The sequence below is a fragment of the Lathyrus oleraceus genome, chromosome 3 (assembly GCF_024323335.1).
Source record: "Lathyrus oleraceus cultivar Zhongwan6 chromosome 3, CAAS_Psat_ZW6_1.0, whole genome shotgun sequence".
Lineage (NCBI taxonomy): Eukaryota > Viridiplantae > Streptophyta > Magnoliopsida > Fabales > Fabaceae > Lathyrus > Lathyrus oleraceus.
Genome location: NC_066581.1, coordinates 163707008 through 163721746, shown reverse-complemented (window position 1 = coordinate 163721746; position 14739 = coordinate 163707008). Strand labels below are relative to the sequence as shown.

The following is a 14739-nucleotide window of genomic DNA, read 5'->3' as shown; positions in this document are numbered from 1 at the left end:
TCCTAATTCTTATATTCGTGTTATTACTGATCGTACGTAGATGTTAATGAAATGTTATTTAAATTGCATATTTATTGGTTAGGATAAATTAATTTCTAATAAATTATTTTTTATTTCTTTTACTATTACTATTATTAAGTTTTTTCTTTATTTTAATATCTTATATTTATTATGATCTAAAAAAAATGAGCGTCTAAAAACATATCCTGTTTATTACTAGTTTTTATAAAAAGTTGATTGAATTGAAATCGAAAAAAATTAAAGCTTAATAAAATAAAGACAGTCTAAGAAATTAAAAAACAAACTAACAAATTTAGACCAAAAAAATTATCATTTCCCCTCTCTACCAGTGGCTGCCTACAACCTCGACGCCACCACCTTGCCACACTGGAGCAACATAGCCATTGCTGGTTCATCTTCATCTGTTTATTGATAATGAAACTTAACTCTGTTTTCCCCCATTTTTTTGGCCATTACACACCCTAATCTTCCACATGCTTATTTTACTTTTATAAATTTATGTTGATTAATGGATGAACAAGAACTTAATACATGAACTTAATACATGAAGGAACAATATTCCTTTTTCCCCTAAGATTTAGAAATTTATCTTCTACTGCTTTGGCTTATTCTAGACTTGTCCAGAGATGAATCAGCAGGGTTCATCTCCAAGCATGATTTGTTTTGTCTTACATCAACATTATATACATATAGCTTCGAAACAACTAGAAAGCAAAGGAAGTTGAGTACGCTTAGTGCCACCAAGAATGCGTAATAATAATCTAAACGGGATATGTTTAGGTTATCCAAAATCCAACCTTTAGAACCTTCTTTTCGGGTGATATCAGCAACAACCGAGAGAAGAAAAGTACTTAGAAAATTTCCTAAACCCAAACTCGTTGTTGTATATGATGTTCCAAGACTTTTCATGCTTTGTGGTGCTTGATCATAGAAAAAATCCATCTTAGAATTTTCTACAAAGCTTTCTGCAATCCCTGTCAAAGCATATTGAGGGAGAAGAATGAAAATACTAAGAGGAAGCTTATCATGCAAGCCTAAGAGGTTGTTTTCTCTTGCAACACGGAGTCTCTTCCTCTCAACCAAACATGAGATTATCATCATGATTACATGCAGCATTAGGCCAATTCCTAGTCTTTGTAGGATTGTGATGCCTCTAGGATTCTTCGTGTAGCGTCGGATCATAGGTACGAAAACACGATCATAGGCTACAATGCTTATCAACATAAAGACAACTATAAATGTTACGAGACTTGATGGTGGAATTTCGAAATTATGCCCCATTCTCCTATCTAGTGTGATGCCTTGTTTAATAAAGAGTGTGAATGATTGTCCTAGCATTGTGTTTGGAATAATTGTTAAAATCAAAATAGGAATCATTTTTATCATTTGCTTGGTTTCCTCAACTTGTGTCACTGTACAAAGCCTCCATGAAGAAGTTTCGCCCGTTTTTACCGCCGCTCTGTCAAGAATTCTACAACCACATATATCAAAGAAATATGTTAGTTAAAAACATCACCGATAAACAAGTAAATACTCCTTCTGATCTTAAATATAAACAATTTGCTTATATTTAGGATCAGAGTGAGTACGGTGAAATTAAGTAACTTGGTTCAACCTCAAGAAGAATGTGTGATCAATTTTGTTTTTGTAGCTACATGCGTACTCTTCGATACTTAGCTCATGTAGCTCGTTAGGATCTTTCGGAACAAGTGTTTTCCATTTTCTCATAGCAGCCACAAAGACTTGAAGCATCTTAGTCATAGGGCTGCCTGAGGGAAGTCTGTGCCTATAAAACGGCGTCCCTACCAAAAATATTGTTATCGAAATAGCGAGCCCGATGGTTGGAAGCCCGTATCCAAAGGCCCAACCGACGTTGTCTTGTATGTAAACCAAAAAAGTACTGGAGAAAAGGACACCGATCATAATGCTAGAAACCCACCAATTGAAAAAAGAGAGTTTATAGAATCTCTCTTTGGTATCAAACTCATCAAATTGGTCTGCTCCAAGAGTAGATATGTTTGGCTTGGTTCCACCTGTGCCTATGGAAATGATGTACAAGGCAAGGAAAAATATACCTTTTTGCAATGGTGATGCCTTAGGGCAATCTTGGTCTAGGATACCTTGTGCACATTGTGGTGGTCTCAATGATGGTAGTGAAACTGCTAGAGTCAATAAACACATGCCCTGTTTCAAAACAAAACAAGGGTACATGTTGTTTATAAAACATAACATAATCAAGTCTCGACGAGTCAGCTAATTGAGCTCAGCAGGAATATTCGACTGTAGGGGCACGAGTTCAAACTCACGACATCTCATTTATTCATCTTCAAGAGGTGAAATTCGAGTCATTAGACTATTAAATAAAAAAATAGTGAGAACAATTCTCATGTCATACCATGAGATAAATGCATGATGAAATCACGAAGGTCCAATATCGACCAAGATAGGCATCAGCTACGTAAGCTCCTGCGATTGGCATCAACCAAACCGAACCCGACCAATTGCTAACGCTGTTTGAAGATTCCACAGTACCCTCATGAAGCTTGTTTGTAAGATACACCACTAAATTTGTTGCTATCCCAAAATAAGCCATTCTCTCAAATATTTCATACACTGTAAGTTTAAAAATTACACATAATTCATCTCAGCATCTTCACATCAACAGCCAGAGTTGAACTCACGATAAACTAATCTTAATTGGCTGATATAGATAGTTTACATATAAACTATATAATTTTGTTTTATGTTTTTATAATATAAGCTATACATATTTAATTAAGTTGTTTAGTTAAATAAGTCATAAGTAATTATATTAAGCAGCAAAATGGTTGATTAAATTTACCTACTATAAAAGAACATGCTTTCCATCTTCCAGATTTTGATCTTAAAACAGGTCTACCTTGTAAGTCTACTGTGCCATCTTCAGTGTACTTCTCTTGACCTTTTTCTTCAACTACTGCCATAACTCTGGAGTTTGGATAACAACTGACAATTTTTCTCAATGAACAAATAAGCTAGCTATATAATGTATGAGTATGAATGAAGCATAGAAGTTTGGAAACATAGAAATTTGAAAACATAGAAGTTCGGAAACATCGAAGTTCGAAAACATAAAGGTTGTTAAAATGGAGAGTTTTATAGAGATGACACATGATCTATAGAGTTTTGTATAGATGACACATAAACAAGAATCATGTTTGGATACACAGTTAAATTTTAAGGCATCAACTTTATTGACCATTATTGTCATATTTAATGCTTTTTGAAATAACTATCAACTAACTTCTGGGATACTATTTATTGTCATATTAATTATTTATGTCATAGCAAATTATATGTGTCATTATAGCGATGCTTTTTTTCTCCAATATGTATGTAATTCTACCAATGATTATTTTGCATGTCTTCACCATTTTTTTATTATATCTTATCAATTATTTAATTTACATTTCCTATATCATAAATGAATGTTATTTCTCTAAAACAAATACTCACTCCATCTTAAAATAAATGTTATATTTGACACTTTTAATACATTTATGTTTTCACTAGTATTTTTATTACGTTACACACTTATGTTTAATGTGTACATTATAAATTTTGAGTTATTATTACTTTTTAAAAATAAACTCTTAGATGATTCTCTTCAATTTTGCATATTTCTAATTCTTACACTTCATATATGTCTTCATTGTTTATTAATTTTTGTGATGAGTAGGAATTTAAGTTACTCTATTGTATAGAATAACTTAATATTTTAATTTTATCTCTTTTTATTGATATAATTTTTTGTGATTCTATTTTTTTTATAACATTGTTTCTTATTTTATTTTATTGTTTAATGTGAATACTATTAACTTTTTTTCACCTTCTTTTTTATGAAAAAAAAATTAATTACGGTATGAAGGAGATCTCTTCTAATTTAATCAGAGATCCTGAGTTCAAACCCAACTCTAAACATGTATACTATAATCACTATATGAAAAAAAATGTGTCACTTATTTACACATTGTATTGATGAAAAAAAATAATTATTAAACTAGTTTGTTACAATTTTTACTTTGTTTGTATGATTATGGTAGTTTTATGGTCATTAATGACCAAGTCTTCTTGTTTGAACTTATCATTACGGTCATTCTTAACTGTGACCGTTATAGTAATTAACAACCTTGTTTTTTTTTTCAAGTGTGACTATTATGACCGTTATGTTTGCAAACCGACAAGTTTGATCAATATAACTTGATATCAATCTAAGCTTGCGCCACTTTGAGTCATTTGAAAAATACCAATACATAATATCTCAAACACGATATTTGTAAGAGAGAAATTATTTAAGTAAGAAATCTTGATAGTACAATAATGAATTGCTCATACAATTAGAAAGAGTTTCTAATCATCAAATATTGAGCCAATCTCGCGATTAGGAGATGACACGCGAGTTCAACAATTTATGATCGAGGTCGGTCAGAGTCTGCCATATAGGGGCAAAATACTTTAAGTGTTGAAATACCCTTTCTTTTTTTATTAACTTTTTTTAAATTTAATTTTAAATTATCCTGTTGCACCAAATTCGATTATTGGAAAAGACATTTTATAGAACATTTCATTATAACAATGTAATGATTTGCACGTTATTTATAATTATTATTAATTAGCTCTGCGCTAATTAAAATTATTACAGTTAGCTTTGTACCTGAAGCATGTGTAGTGAATGCTTGATGCAAATTACCTTTGTGATTGAGGGCGTGCAAATAATCTAAAATATAGATTATTGGTGTAATTATATAAAGTTAAGGGATCCTCCTCAATGCTTAAATCTTGTTATAACATATTACCTCAAGCGTATAAGGGATCCTCCTCTATGTTTAAATTTTGTTATAACATATTACCTCAAGCGTATAAGGGATCCTCCTCTATGTTTAAATCTTGTTATAACATATTACCTCAAGCACGAGTTGTGTAGTTTAAATCTTGTTATAACATATTCCCTCAAGCACGAGTTGTGCAGGGATGAAGTGATTTGAGAAAAAAAGTTCATTTTTTTATATTCAGGGGTCGAGAGGTCGACATTGGCGAACTTGATTATTTTAAATTTATCGTGGATGACCGGTTGGTAGAAAAAGATCTCGAAGATGGTAACAAAATGTTGGAAATGCCTGAAGATGGCGGGAGGAGGAGTCCATTGACAATTTGAAGTCAATGGTGACCATTGGAGATTGATGTAATTGATATTTTTGAAGTCGTTTGTCTTTCTCTCGATAAATCTGAACTAGAAGTCATTCTTTTTAATGATATTGGAGAGGAAAATATTGATATTCAGCCATGATTTATGATTTATGGATACTTTTTAAGTATGATTTATTTTTGTTATTGCGCATATATTAACTTTTTTTTAAAACAAATTGTTTTGTAATTTTAATGTTTTACGATATAACCATTTTTATAATTGTATATACAAAAATTATACTAATGTACCCATGTCTTAATTTTTTTTAAATGTGGTACTCCGTGCCAGTACCTGTACCAGGTAGTGGGTACGTAATCGTACCTATACAACGCAGATTAGTAAGATATTAATGTAGTACATGAATATGGAGTTCATGAGATGAATATTGAATGTCAGTTATTGAAAAACATGGTGAAAGGGGTTTGCACATGGTGTATTTGTTGTTTTCAGTATTTTTCAAATGTATAGTTAAATGTAATACTTAATTAGATATTAACGAAGCAAAACATGTGCATACTGCATAATATCTTAATCTCAAGTAAATCTTACACTTTTGAAGAACCTTACATCAGTGAACATGATTCTTTGTCCACACTCACTCGATTCTTTAACGTGTCAAGGAATGGTGTTCATACCTTCCCTATGACACATCAATCTCTTGTGGATTGCTTTGGCTTATTCTAGAATTGTCCTGAGATGGAGTAGGGTTCATCTCCAAACATGGTTTGTTTTGTCTTGCATCATTATAAACATAGAACTTGGCAACAACCACAAAACAAATGAGGTTGATTAAGCATAATACTACCATGAAAGCATAATAATAATCTAAACGAGAGACGTTTAGATTATTTAATATCCAACCTTTTCGACCATGTCTTTGTGTGATATCAGCAACAGTTGATAGAATGTAGGAACTGGCAAAACCTCCTAAACCCAAACTCGTTGTGGAAAATGCTGCTCCAAGACTTTTCATGTCTTCTGGTGCTTGATCGTAAAAAAACTCCATCTTAGCAGTTTCAACGAAACTATCCGCAACCCCTGCTAAAGCAAACTGAGGAAATAGAATGAAAATCGTAAGAGGGAGTGTGTCATGTTGTCCTACGAGGTTGTTTTCTCTCGCAACACGGAGTCTCTTCCTCTCAACCAAGCATGAAATTACCATCACAATGACATGGATTATGAGGCCAACTCCCATTCTCTGCAGGAGTGTGATCCCTCTAGGGTTCTTCGTGTAGGATCGGATCGCAGGAATAAAAGCACAATCGTAGATTACAAGGCTTATCAGTATGAAGATAACTATAAATACTATGAGACTTGCTGGTGGGATTTCGAAATGGGGTCCCATTCTTCTATCAAGTGTGGTGCCTTGCTTGATGAAGAGTGTGAATGTTTGCATTACCATAGTGCTTGGAATAATTGTCAGAATCAAAATAGGAACCATTTTTATCATTTTCTTAGTTTCCTCGATTTGCGTCACTGTACAAAGCATCCACGATGAAGTTTCACGGGTCTTTACGGCCGCTTTGTCAAGGATTCTGTAAGCACATAAATGGGATAAGACACGAGTATGTATAGCAAAACTTGAATGGATAGAAAGTAGTAATTAGATTCAACCTCAAGAAAGATGTGTGATCAATTTTGTTTCTAGCGTTACATGCGTACTCTTCCATACTTAGCTCATGTAGATCTTTTGGATCTTCTGGAACACGTGCGTTCCACTTTCTCGTAGCAGCGACAAAGACTTGAAGCATTTTTGTTATAGGGCTGCCTGAGGGAAATTTGTGCCTATAAAACGGCGTTCCTACTAAAAATATTATTATTGAAACAATGAGGCCAATGGTGGGAAGACTATATCCAATAGCCCAACCCACATTGTCTTGTATGTAAACCAAGAAAGTGCTGGCGAAAAGGACACCGACGAAAATGCTGAAAAACCACCAATTGAAGAAAGAGAGCTTATAGGATCTCTCTTTGGTATCGAACTCGTCAAATTGGTCTGCTCCAAGAGTAGAAATGTTGGCCTTGGTTCCACCCGTGCCTAGAGAAATGATGTACAACGCAAGGAAGAAAATACCCTTTTGCAACGGTGAGGCCTTAGGGCAATCTTGGTCTAGGATACCTTGTGCACATTGCGGCGGACTCAACGATGGTAGCGAAACTGCTAGAGTCAACAAACACATTCCCTGTGTCACAATAAATCAAATTCATGTCAAGCATAAATAATGCATCAAAACTGCGTCTCAAATGTTAAAAATAAGTATCATACTCATACCAGTAGATAAATGAAAGATGAAATAACAAAAGTCCAATATCGACCAAGATATGCATCAGCTACGTAAGCTCCTACAAGCGGCATCATCCAAATCGAACCCGACCAATTGTTAACGTTGTTCGAAGATTCCACCGTTCCCTCATGAAGCTTATTTGTCAAATACACAACTAAATTCGACGCTATCCCAAAATAAGCCATCCTCTCAAACACTTCATACACTGTAAGTTTATAAATTACATATATTCATAAGTATTAATAATTTGTTATATTATACCTTAAAGTGCTTCAAAATGCTTCAAGTAAGTTTACCTATTATGAAAGAACAAGCTTTCCATCCTCCTGTGTTTGATCTTAAAACTGGTTTGCCTTGTAGATTTACTGTGCCATCTTGACTATAACCCTGTTGCCCTTTTTCTTCTACCATTTCCATGATTCTAACTAAGGTAGAAATCTTATTATAGGAATATATGCATGCACTCTTTGTTTTGTAACTTCTTCTTAATCACTTTCTATTTGCATATATATTCTATTTCCTGAATTATGCGGTGTTTACCTTTTCGACCATTCAATTGGTATTCGAAGTGGACGTGAGATTGATGTATATGGCACAAAAATGTCACCAGCTTACAAGAATAAATAAATATTATTGATTAAAGTGTCTTTTTGGCTTTCTAAGTTCCAACTCCATGAGTGTCTTATATATATGCTATATTTCTCTTTTTTATTTATTTATTGAAAGGTATAGATTCCATTTTTTGATACCATCGATGCATTTTATATATGCTTTGTTTTTGTAAGTTGTAACCCTTCTAGTAAGGCGGTGGTCATTTGTAATGTTGCCTAGTTTTTAAGACTCTGCAATTTAAAGGAGTCTTAAAAACTGCAGAATCTCCAATGACTCATTATTGCAGAAGCCCGAATCTCCATGCAGTGCAAATATAATCACCAGAAAGACAAATCAGATGACTTAATCTATTTCAGACCTACGATTACAAACAAATAAAACCTAACAACAGGTGATTTTACGAAAGCCATAAGCCTAAACATGCAAATTATATAGAAAAATAAGGAGAGATAGAAAAGACTGCACCGGTGTTTATACTGGTTCAACGTATTCGTCTCACTTTGCGTCTAATATAGTCTCCAATGGTGAATCATTGAAAATTCGTAGTCTTCCACTATTTGACAATTTTTTACAATGTGTGTCTAATATAATCAAGTAACTAGATAGTGTTGAAATTAAAACACAATTAAACAATTACAATTTGATTTTTTCTTCTTTTTCTGTATATAACACACGGAGCTAAATTCCGCAAGACCTTCACTCATTCTTGAATACCCATCTACTCAGATTCAAAATCCGCTCAAAGACTTTGTTTTGCACTGGTCTTCACTCGACCCTACTAATACCTTGTCCGAGATCTTGACCTATATATGAAGGAACAAAATCTCCCAATTTCGTATATAGCAAGATTCACTTAGTTCTAAATCTTCAATGGAGAAGAAATTATTTATTTTTGTTCTTATTGAATTGCCAATCCCTGATAAACCACACAATTTGATTCTTGATCTGCAATTCAAAAACTTAACAAATACTAACAAAGAATGAATATCATCTCCTATATATTTCATACTCCCTTAGAGTTGAGAAGTAACCCAAATATGATAATCTTACTAGAGGTTGAAGATGAATTGAGATGCAATAGAAAATTATGAAAATTGTACTTCAAAAGTTGGTTTCAAGTTTTCTAAAATCTTTCAAGGTTATGATATGTTGTGTTATGGGTAGATAGAGAATGAATTTGATTTATATATTTGACGGATATTAAGCACTAAAAATGAGTAAAAATATTCTTATGATTCGAGTTAAAAATAGGGATAAAGATTTGAGCCGATTGGATGAAAGAATTAAATCAAGAACTTAAAAATTCAAACTATGCATATTTGATTCAAATCCCTAATTCATGTCAAGGAGAGACAAGGCCAAAAAAGCATAATAATAATCTATTTTAAAGAAAACACCAATTTTAAAGATGAATATGCATCCATAATTGAATTAAAGGAGAGTATGATAGGAATTATGCATCCATATCCATGTGTTTCTTGCCCCAAGTTTTAAGTGATTGATTTGAACCATTTCATAATAACTTGCGACACAAAGTTTTGACTTATGCATGCAAAAATGATATTAGTGCAAAATGTTCAATTCTAAGAGATGTGCAAAGATCTAACCGAGATAAGAATCAATAACTAAAAGGTAAAATGAATACCAATAAATAAGACAAGCATCAAAAACAAACCCCCGTGAAAGAGCAAAGCAACTTCAATAATCAGTTGTTGGAAGAGGGGACATTTTGAAATTACTTGACATCACCTCGATTGAGAACTAACTCAGTAATTGAAAAATTATAGTGGTCAATAGGGAACAAACCGGACCCAAGACATATGACACCAAGACAAGATTTTTTAAATATTTGGTATACCGTTTTTTTTATATTTACTATCAGATTTTAAAATTTGTAACAGATTTTTTATTTGTTCTATCGGATTTTTTAATAAAATTTTGACAGTAACAACATGAATATTATAGAAATATGTGGGGATGTCAGGTTAAAATCGGGACGGGACGACTCTTAACTCAGAGGTCGACAATAACTTCAAGTGGACGATGGTTTGGCCATATGCATCCTCCACTAATTTAATTTTTATATTTTTAATAGATCATTTACATCTTTAAAATATTATATATTAGTTTTTTATGTCTGTAATTGTATAATATGTTAGTCTTTTAATAAAACACCATTAGAAAAAAAACTCATGGGTCTGTCAAACAAATGACTTGTCATGAAATGCTGTATTTTGTGTGTCCAACATGTATAAGTTCATACTCCCCATTCTTATTCTATCATTTTTGCCATAAATTGAAAATCCTAATTCCAATTTCTATCAACTAACACTTGAATTTGCATAATCCAAAGTATTGTTCCTCAAGAATGCTTTGAATTTGCATAATCAAAATCCTGTGGAACAAGAAAATGACAGTAATATAGCATACTCAACAATATGAAATATAAGGTATTAATGGAAGTATTTTCTGGAGATATGTCTAAGTTTATTCACAAATATAATATCATCTCAATTTCATTGATGATTTTAAGCAACAAATACACACTTCTGAGAGTCACATCTCACAACTATGGACAAAGCTGAGAACCTTTGCATTGGATTTGGCATCTAGCTGTGAGATGAAGCAGGGTTCATCTCAAAGTCTGTTGTTTTGGTTTGTGTTACATCATCATTATATACAAAGAATTTGGCAACAACAAAGAAGCAAATGAAATTGATCAAACTCAACAAGGCCAAAAAAGCATAATAATAATCTAAACGAGAGACATTTAGATTATCCAAAATCCAACCCTTATGACCATGTTTACTTGTGAAATAAGCAACACTTGATAGAAGAAAAGTACTCGAAAAGTTTCCAATGCTCAATGTTGTTGTGAAGTATGACGTTCCAAGACTCTTCATGGCTTCAGGTGCTTGATCATAAAAGAATTCTAGCTTCGCAACATCCACAAATGTATCTGCAATCCCCGTCAAAGCGAATTGAGGGACGAGAATGAAAATAGTAAGAGGGACTGTATCGAGCGCTCCCAAGAGGCTGTTTTCTCTAGCAACCGTTAGTCTCTTCCTTTCAATAAGGCACGCGACAACCATTATGATGACATGCATCACAAGGCCGGTTCCTAGTCTTTGTAGCATTGTGATCCCTCTCGGATTCTTTGTGTATCGTCGGATCGCAGGAACAAAAACGCGGTCGTACATTACAATGCTTATCAGCATGAAGATATTTACAAATGCTATGAGACATGCTGGAGGGATTTCAAAATGAGGCCCCATACTCCTATCTAGAGTTGTGCCTTGTTTTATGAAAAGTGTGGTTGTTTGAGCTATAATTATGCTTGGTATACATGTTGTAATCAATATAGGTATCATTTTTGCCATTTGTTTGGTTTCTTCAATTTGTGTCACAGTACAAAGCATCCATGGTGAAGTTTGGCCAGTCTTCACTGCAGCTTTGTCAAGGAATCTATGAACATTTGTCAAAATTTATAATTATATAGATATACTTATACATATAGACACCTTGAATTCAATGCGAATTCGACATGAAACTCACATATATTATTAAGGGTTACATTCAATCTCTTCTACATTACTATCAAAGTGTGCACGCGCTAAAGTCGTGATTGTGTCTGGTATCTGTGTGTTAGTTCTTTGTAGTTAAGAATGAAAATAGGTCAGATCAGTCAACGGTGCCTATGGTCTAGCCTACCTCAGGAAAACTATAGTAAAAGAATCTTTTAAGTACTAACCTCATTGAGGAGCTGTGATTAATTCTATACCTTCCTTTACTAGTATACTCTTCCAAAGTCACCTCATGTAGCTCTTTTGAATCAATTGGGACATTTACCTTCCACTTTCTCATAGAAGCCACAAAGACTTGAACCATTCTTGTTAAAGGGCTTCCAGAGGGTAATCTATGTCTATAAAGTGGAGTTCCTAACACAAATATCAATATGGAAACACCAAGTCCAATGGTGGGAATCCCATAACCAAGTGCAAAACCAACATTGTCTTGAACGTAAACCAATACCGTTTGGGCGAAAATGGTTCCAATTAAGATATAAAACACCCACCAGTTGTAAAAGGAAAGTTTTTGGGATTTCTCTTTAGGCTCAAACTCATCAAATTGGTCTGCTCCAATGGTTGAAATGTTGGGCTTAGTTCCTCCTGTGCCGGCTGCAATGATGTACAAAGCAAAGAAGAAAATACCAATCTGTAATGATGAAGCTCTTTGGCAATCCTTGTCTGCTATACCAGTGGCGCATGGGGGTGGTTTTAGCGTTGGTAGTGATACTGTTAGAGTCAATAAGCACATTCCCTATATAAAAAACATATGATCAAAGACATGCTATGTTTATATGCTGTGTGACGATTACGATTATAGTACAGTGTATATGAATTGAATCATTTCGTACCAAAAAGTAAATGGCGGATGATATGACAAAGGTCCAATATCGGCCAAGATAGGCGTCGGCTATGTAAGCTCCAGCAGCTGGCATGATCCAAACTGTACCTGCCCAGTTGGTGACATGGTTTGAAGATTTGACAGTACCTTCATGGAGCTTCTTTGTTAGATATAACACTAGATTTGATGCTATCCCATAGTATGCCATTCTTTCAATCATTTCATATCCTATGATAATAAACACATGGATTTTCAATATTAAGAAATGAAAATTGGTCTTTGTTCTTCAATGTGAAAACAACTGATATAGACTATGAAGCACGGATTCGCTTAAATCTCTACCGAATCGCACTTTATAGGTGCGAATACGCCGAGAAACTGTCTGCCTTTTAACCAACTCTTAACAATCAAGTTGATTAACAACTTCTAAACTAAAACTACAATTAACACACCACCTAATTCATGTTCTAAAGTCTCTCTATCCCAATAAACTTGTTTATTTCATCTAGTCTAACATTTTTCAATAGTTTGTAAACATGTTAGCCAATTGCATCTCAATCCTGCATTACTCTTGCTTGTTCCATAAATTTGCACACTAATCCACACTTTGACACAAGTCTGGCCTAGTATTGCATATGCACCTCACTCAAGCTATATACATGCCTTGCATAGCAAGTTTCTCAACAAACTCTAACTATTGAAGAAGCATCCAATATTTAAATTTAAAAAAAAGAAAAAAATATTATATGTCGTGATACGACACCGACGCATTTGCAATACACCAATGACATGTCTCTGATGCAGCCTCAATATAAGAGGTAACCACTGGCATTGACCTTTGTGGTGGTGGTTCTTTGGACTTGTGTTCTTAGTCAACAAATTATTGTCATCTCACACGAATATTACTAGTAGGCAATCTCCATTATTGGAACTGATTTTACCACAATCTAACACTATTTTAGTGAATTACCTCGCTCCAAAATCAAATATAACTAAATCGATTTTATTAATCAAGTAATTAAATTCAAATAGTTAGACATTTCTTACCTACTATGAAGGAACAAGCCCTCCATCTTCCTGTATTTGATCTTAAAACTGGTCTGCCTTTAAGGTCCACTGTCCCATCTTGAGTGTAATCTTCACTTCCTCTAGCAAGTCCATTTTCTCCTACCATTGCCATCAAGTTGGAGGATTTTGTGTTGTTTCTACTTCTAACCCCTCTTGAGCATTTATTTATATGCATATTTTAGAATTTTGGCTTCTTCTACCTATGCTCATGCATTAATTAATGGCCCAATTGTTTGGAAAAAATAATGTTGCAACGTATGTCTTCTGGTTTTATACTTTTGTCATTTTATTTACGATTTATCTGTCTCTATTCTATTTTAGTAGCATTTCCTTTAAATTATTGTGAGTCAAACAAGTCACAAAATATCATAAGCTAAAAGCCAACAAAACAAATTTTGTACCGATTAAATTGGCAAAGGCTCAATTTAATCATGGTTCAACCGTGATAAATTGTATTAGAGATTCAATTAAGTAACAGATTAACCTATATATCGTACCCCATTTTACACATACTCATAATTGGCTTATCCGATAGTATATTTAGATATTAGTACTTTCATTCTAAACGTAATATGTTGTTGAATTTTTTTGTTCTTTTAAAAAAAATTATTTAAACACTTTCTTAAATTCGTAAGAACATTTCAATCGATAGTATTCTATTTAACATAAATCAATCTATTATAGAGTAGTGTTATTAAATATGGATTAACTTAATTTTATCCTTAAAATATTAAACAAGATGTCTTGAAAGTTGTTGAGACATTTTGACTTCATTGTCCTCTTGTTTGTTATTTTGGAAAGATTTTGTTTAATTGGATTACGATGTGATTAATTTCATAAAGATTAAATTCGCTCAGAATTTGCTGATTTGTTTTGAAAATAATTATAGTAGAAAGATTTAACTTGTTGATTTGTTTTTGGAAATATTTCTTTTGAAAATATTTAATTGGCTGAAGATTAGATATGTTATGATTTATTTTTTTTAATTTTCTGGAGATTGAATATACTACGAATTTATTTGCAGGACTTTCTAGTTTGATTGACGTCTCTATACAAAGACACCAGTTTTCCTTGTAGACTGACAAGATAAAAAAAATACACACATTCTAAGAGATTAAA

At 33.2% G+C, this 14739-nt stretch overlaps 2 protein-coding genes and 1 pseudogene across 2 annotated transcripts; all 3 read right to left on the bottom strand.

The window, feature by feature from the left end:
* Nucleotides 1-248: 248 nt before the first annotated feature.
* Nucleotides 249-3218, bottom strand: LOC127126006 (protein NRT1/ PTR FAMILY 5.2). The gene is made up of 4 exons (XM_051054866.1): nucleotides 2864-3218; nucleotides 2417-2634; nucleotides 1637-2205; nucleotides 249-1492 (listed from the first exon to the last, which is right to left on the bottom strand). Exons 1-4 carry the CDS (start codon nucleotides 2982-2984, stop codon nucleotides 607-609), a joined length of 1794 nt encoding a protein of 597 aa, XP_050910823.1. The 5' UTR covers nucleotides 2985-3218; the 3' UTR covers nucleotides 249-606.
* Nucleotides 3219-5854: 2636 nt separating this feature from the next.
* On the bottom strand, nucleotides 5855-7957 carry LOC127129018 (protein NRT1/ PTR FAMILY 5.2-like; annotated as a pseudogene).
* Nucleotides 7958-10754: 2797 nt separating this feature from the next.
* Nucleotides 10755-13732, bottom strand: LOC127129017 (protein NRT1/ PTR FAMILY 5.2). Its single transcript, XM_051058348.1, has 4 exons — nucleotides 13600-13732; nucleotides 12563-12780; nucleotides 11897-12465; nucleotides 10755-11610 (listed from the first exon to the last, which is right to left on the bottom strand). Exons 1-4 carry the CDS (start codon nucleotides 13730-13732, stop codon nucleotides 10755-10757), a joined length of 1776 nt encoding a protein of 591 aa, XP_050914305.1.
* Nucleotides 13733-14739: the final 1007 nt, after the last annotated feature.

Bases quoted from the DNA above. Each gene is read 5' to 3' on its own strand.
- LOC127126006 (XM_051054866.1), bottom strand. From the start codon at position 2,984: ATGGCAGTAGTTGAAGAAAAAGGTCAAGAGAAGTACACTGAAGATGGC. The intron at 2,206-2,416 runs GTATGACATGAG...GTTTTGAAACAG, and splicing joins CATCATGCATTTATCTCATG to GGCATGTGTTTATTGACTCT. The intron at 1,493-1,636 runs GTTGAACCAAGT...ATGTGGTTGTAG, and splicing joins GATCACACATTCTTCTTGAG to AATTCTTGACAGAGCGGCGG.
- LOC127129017 (XM_051058348.1), bottom strand. From the start codon at position 13,732: ATGGCAATGGTAGGAGAAAATGGACTTGCTAGAGGAAGTGAAGATTAC. The intron at 12,466-12,562 runs GTACGAAATGAT...TTTTTTATATAG, and splicing joins CATCCGCCATTTACTTTTTG to GGAATGTGCTTATTGACTCT. The intron at 11,611-11,896 runs GTTAGTACTTAA...AAATGTTCATAG, and splicing joins AATCACAGCTCCTCAATGAG to ATTCCTTGACAAAGCTGCAG.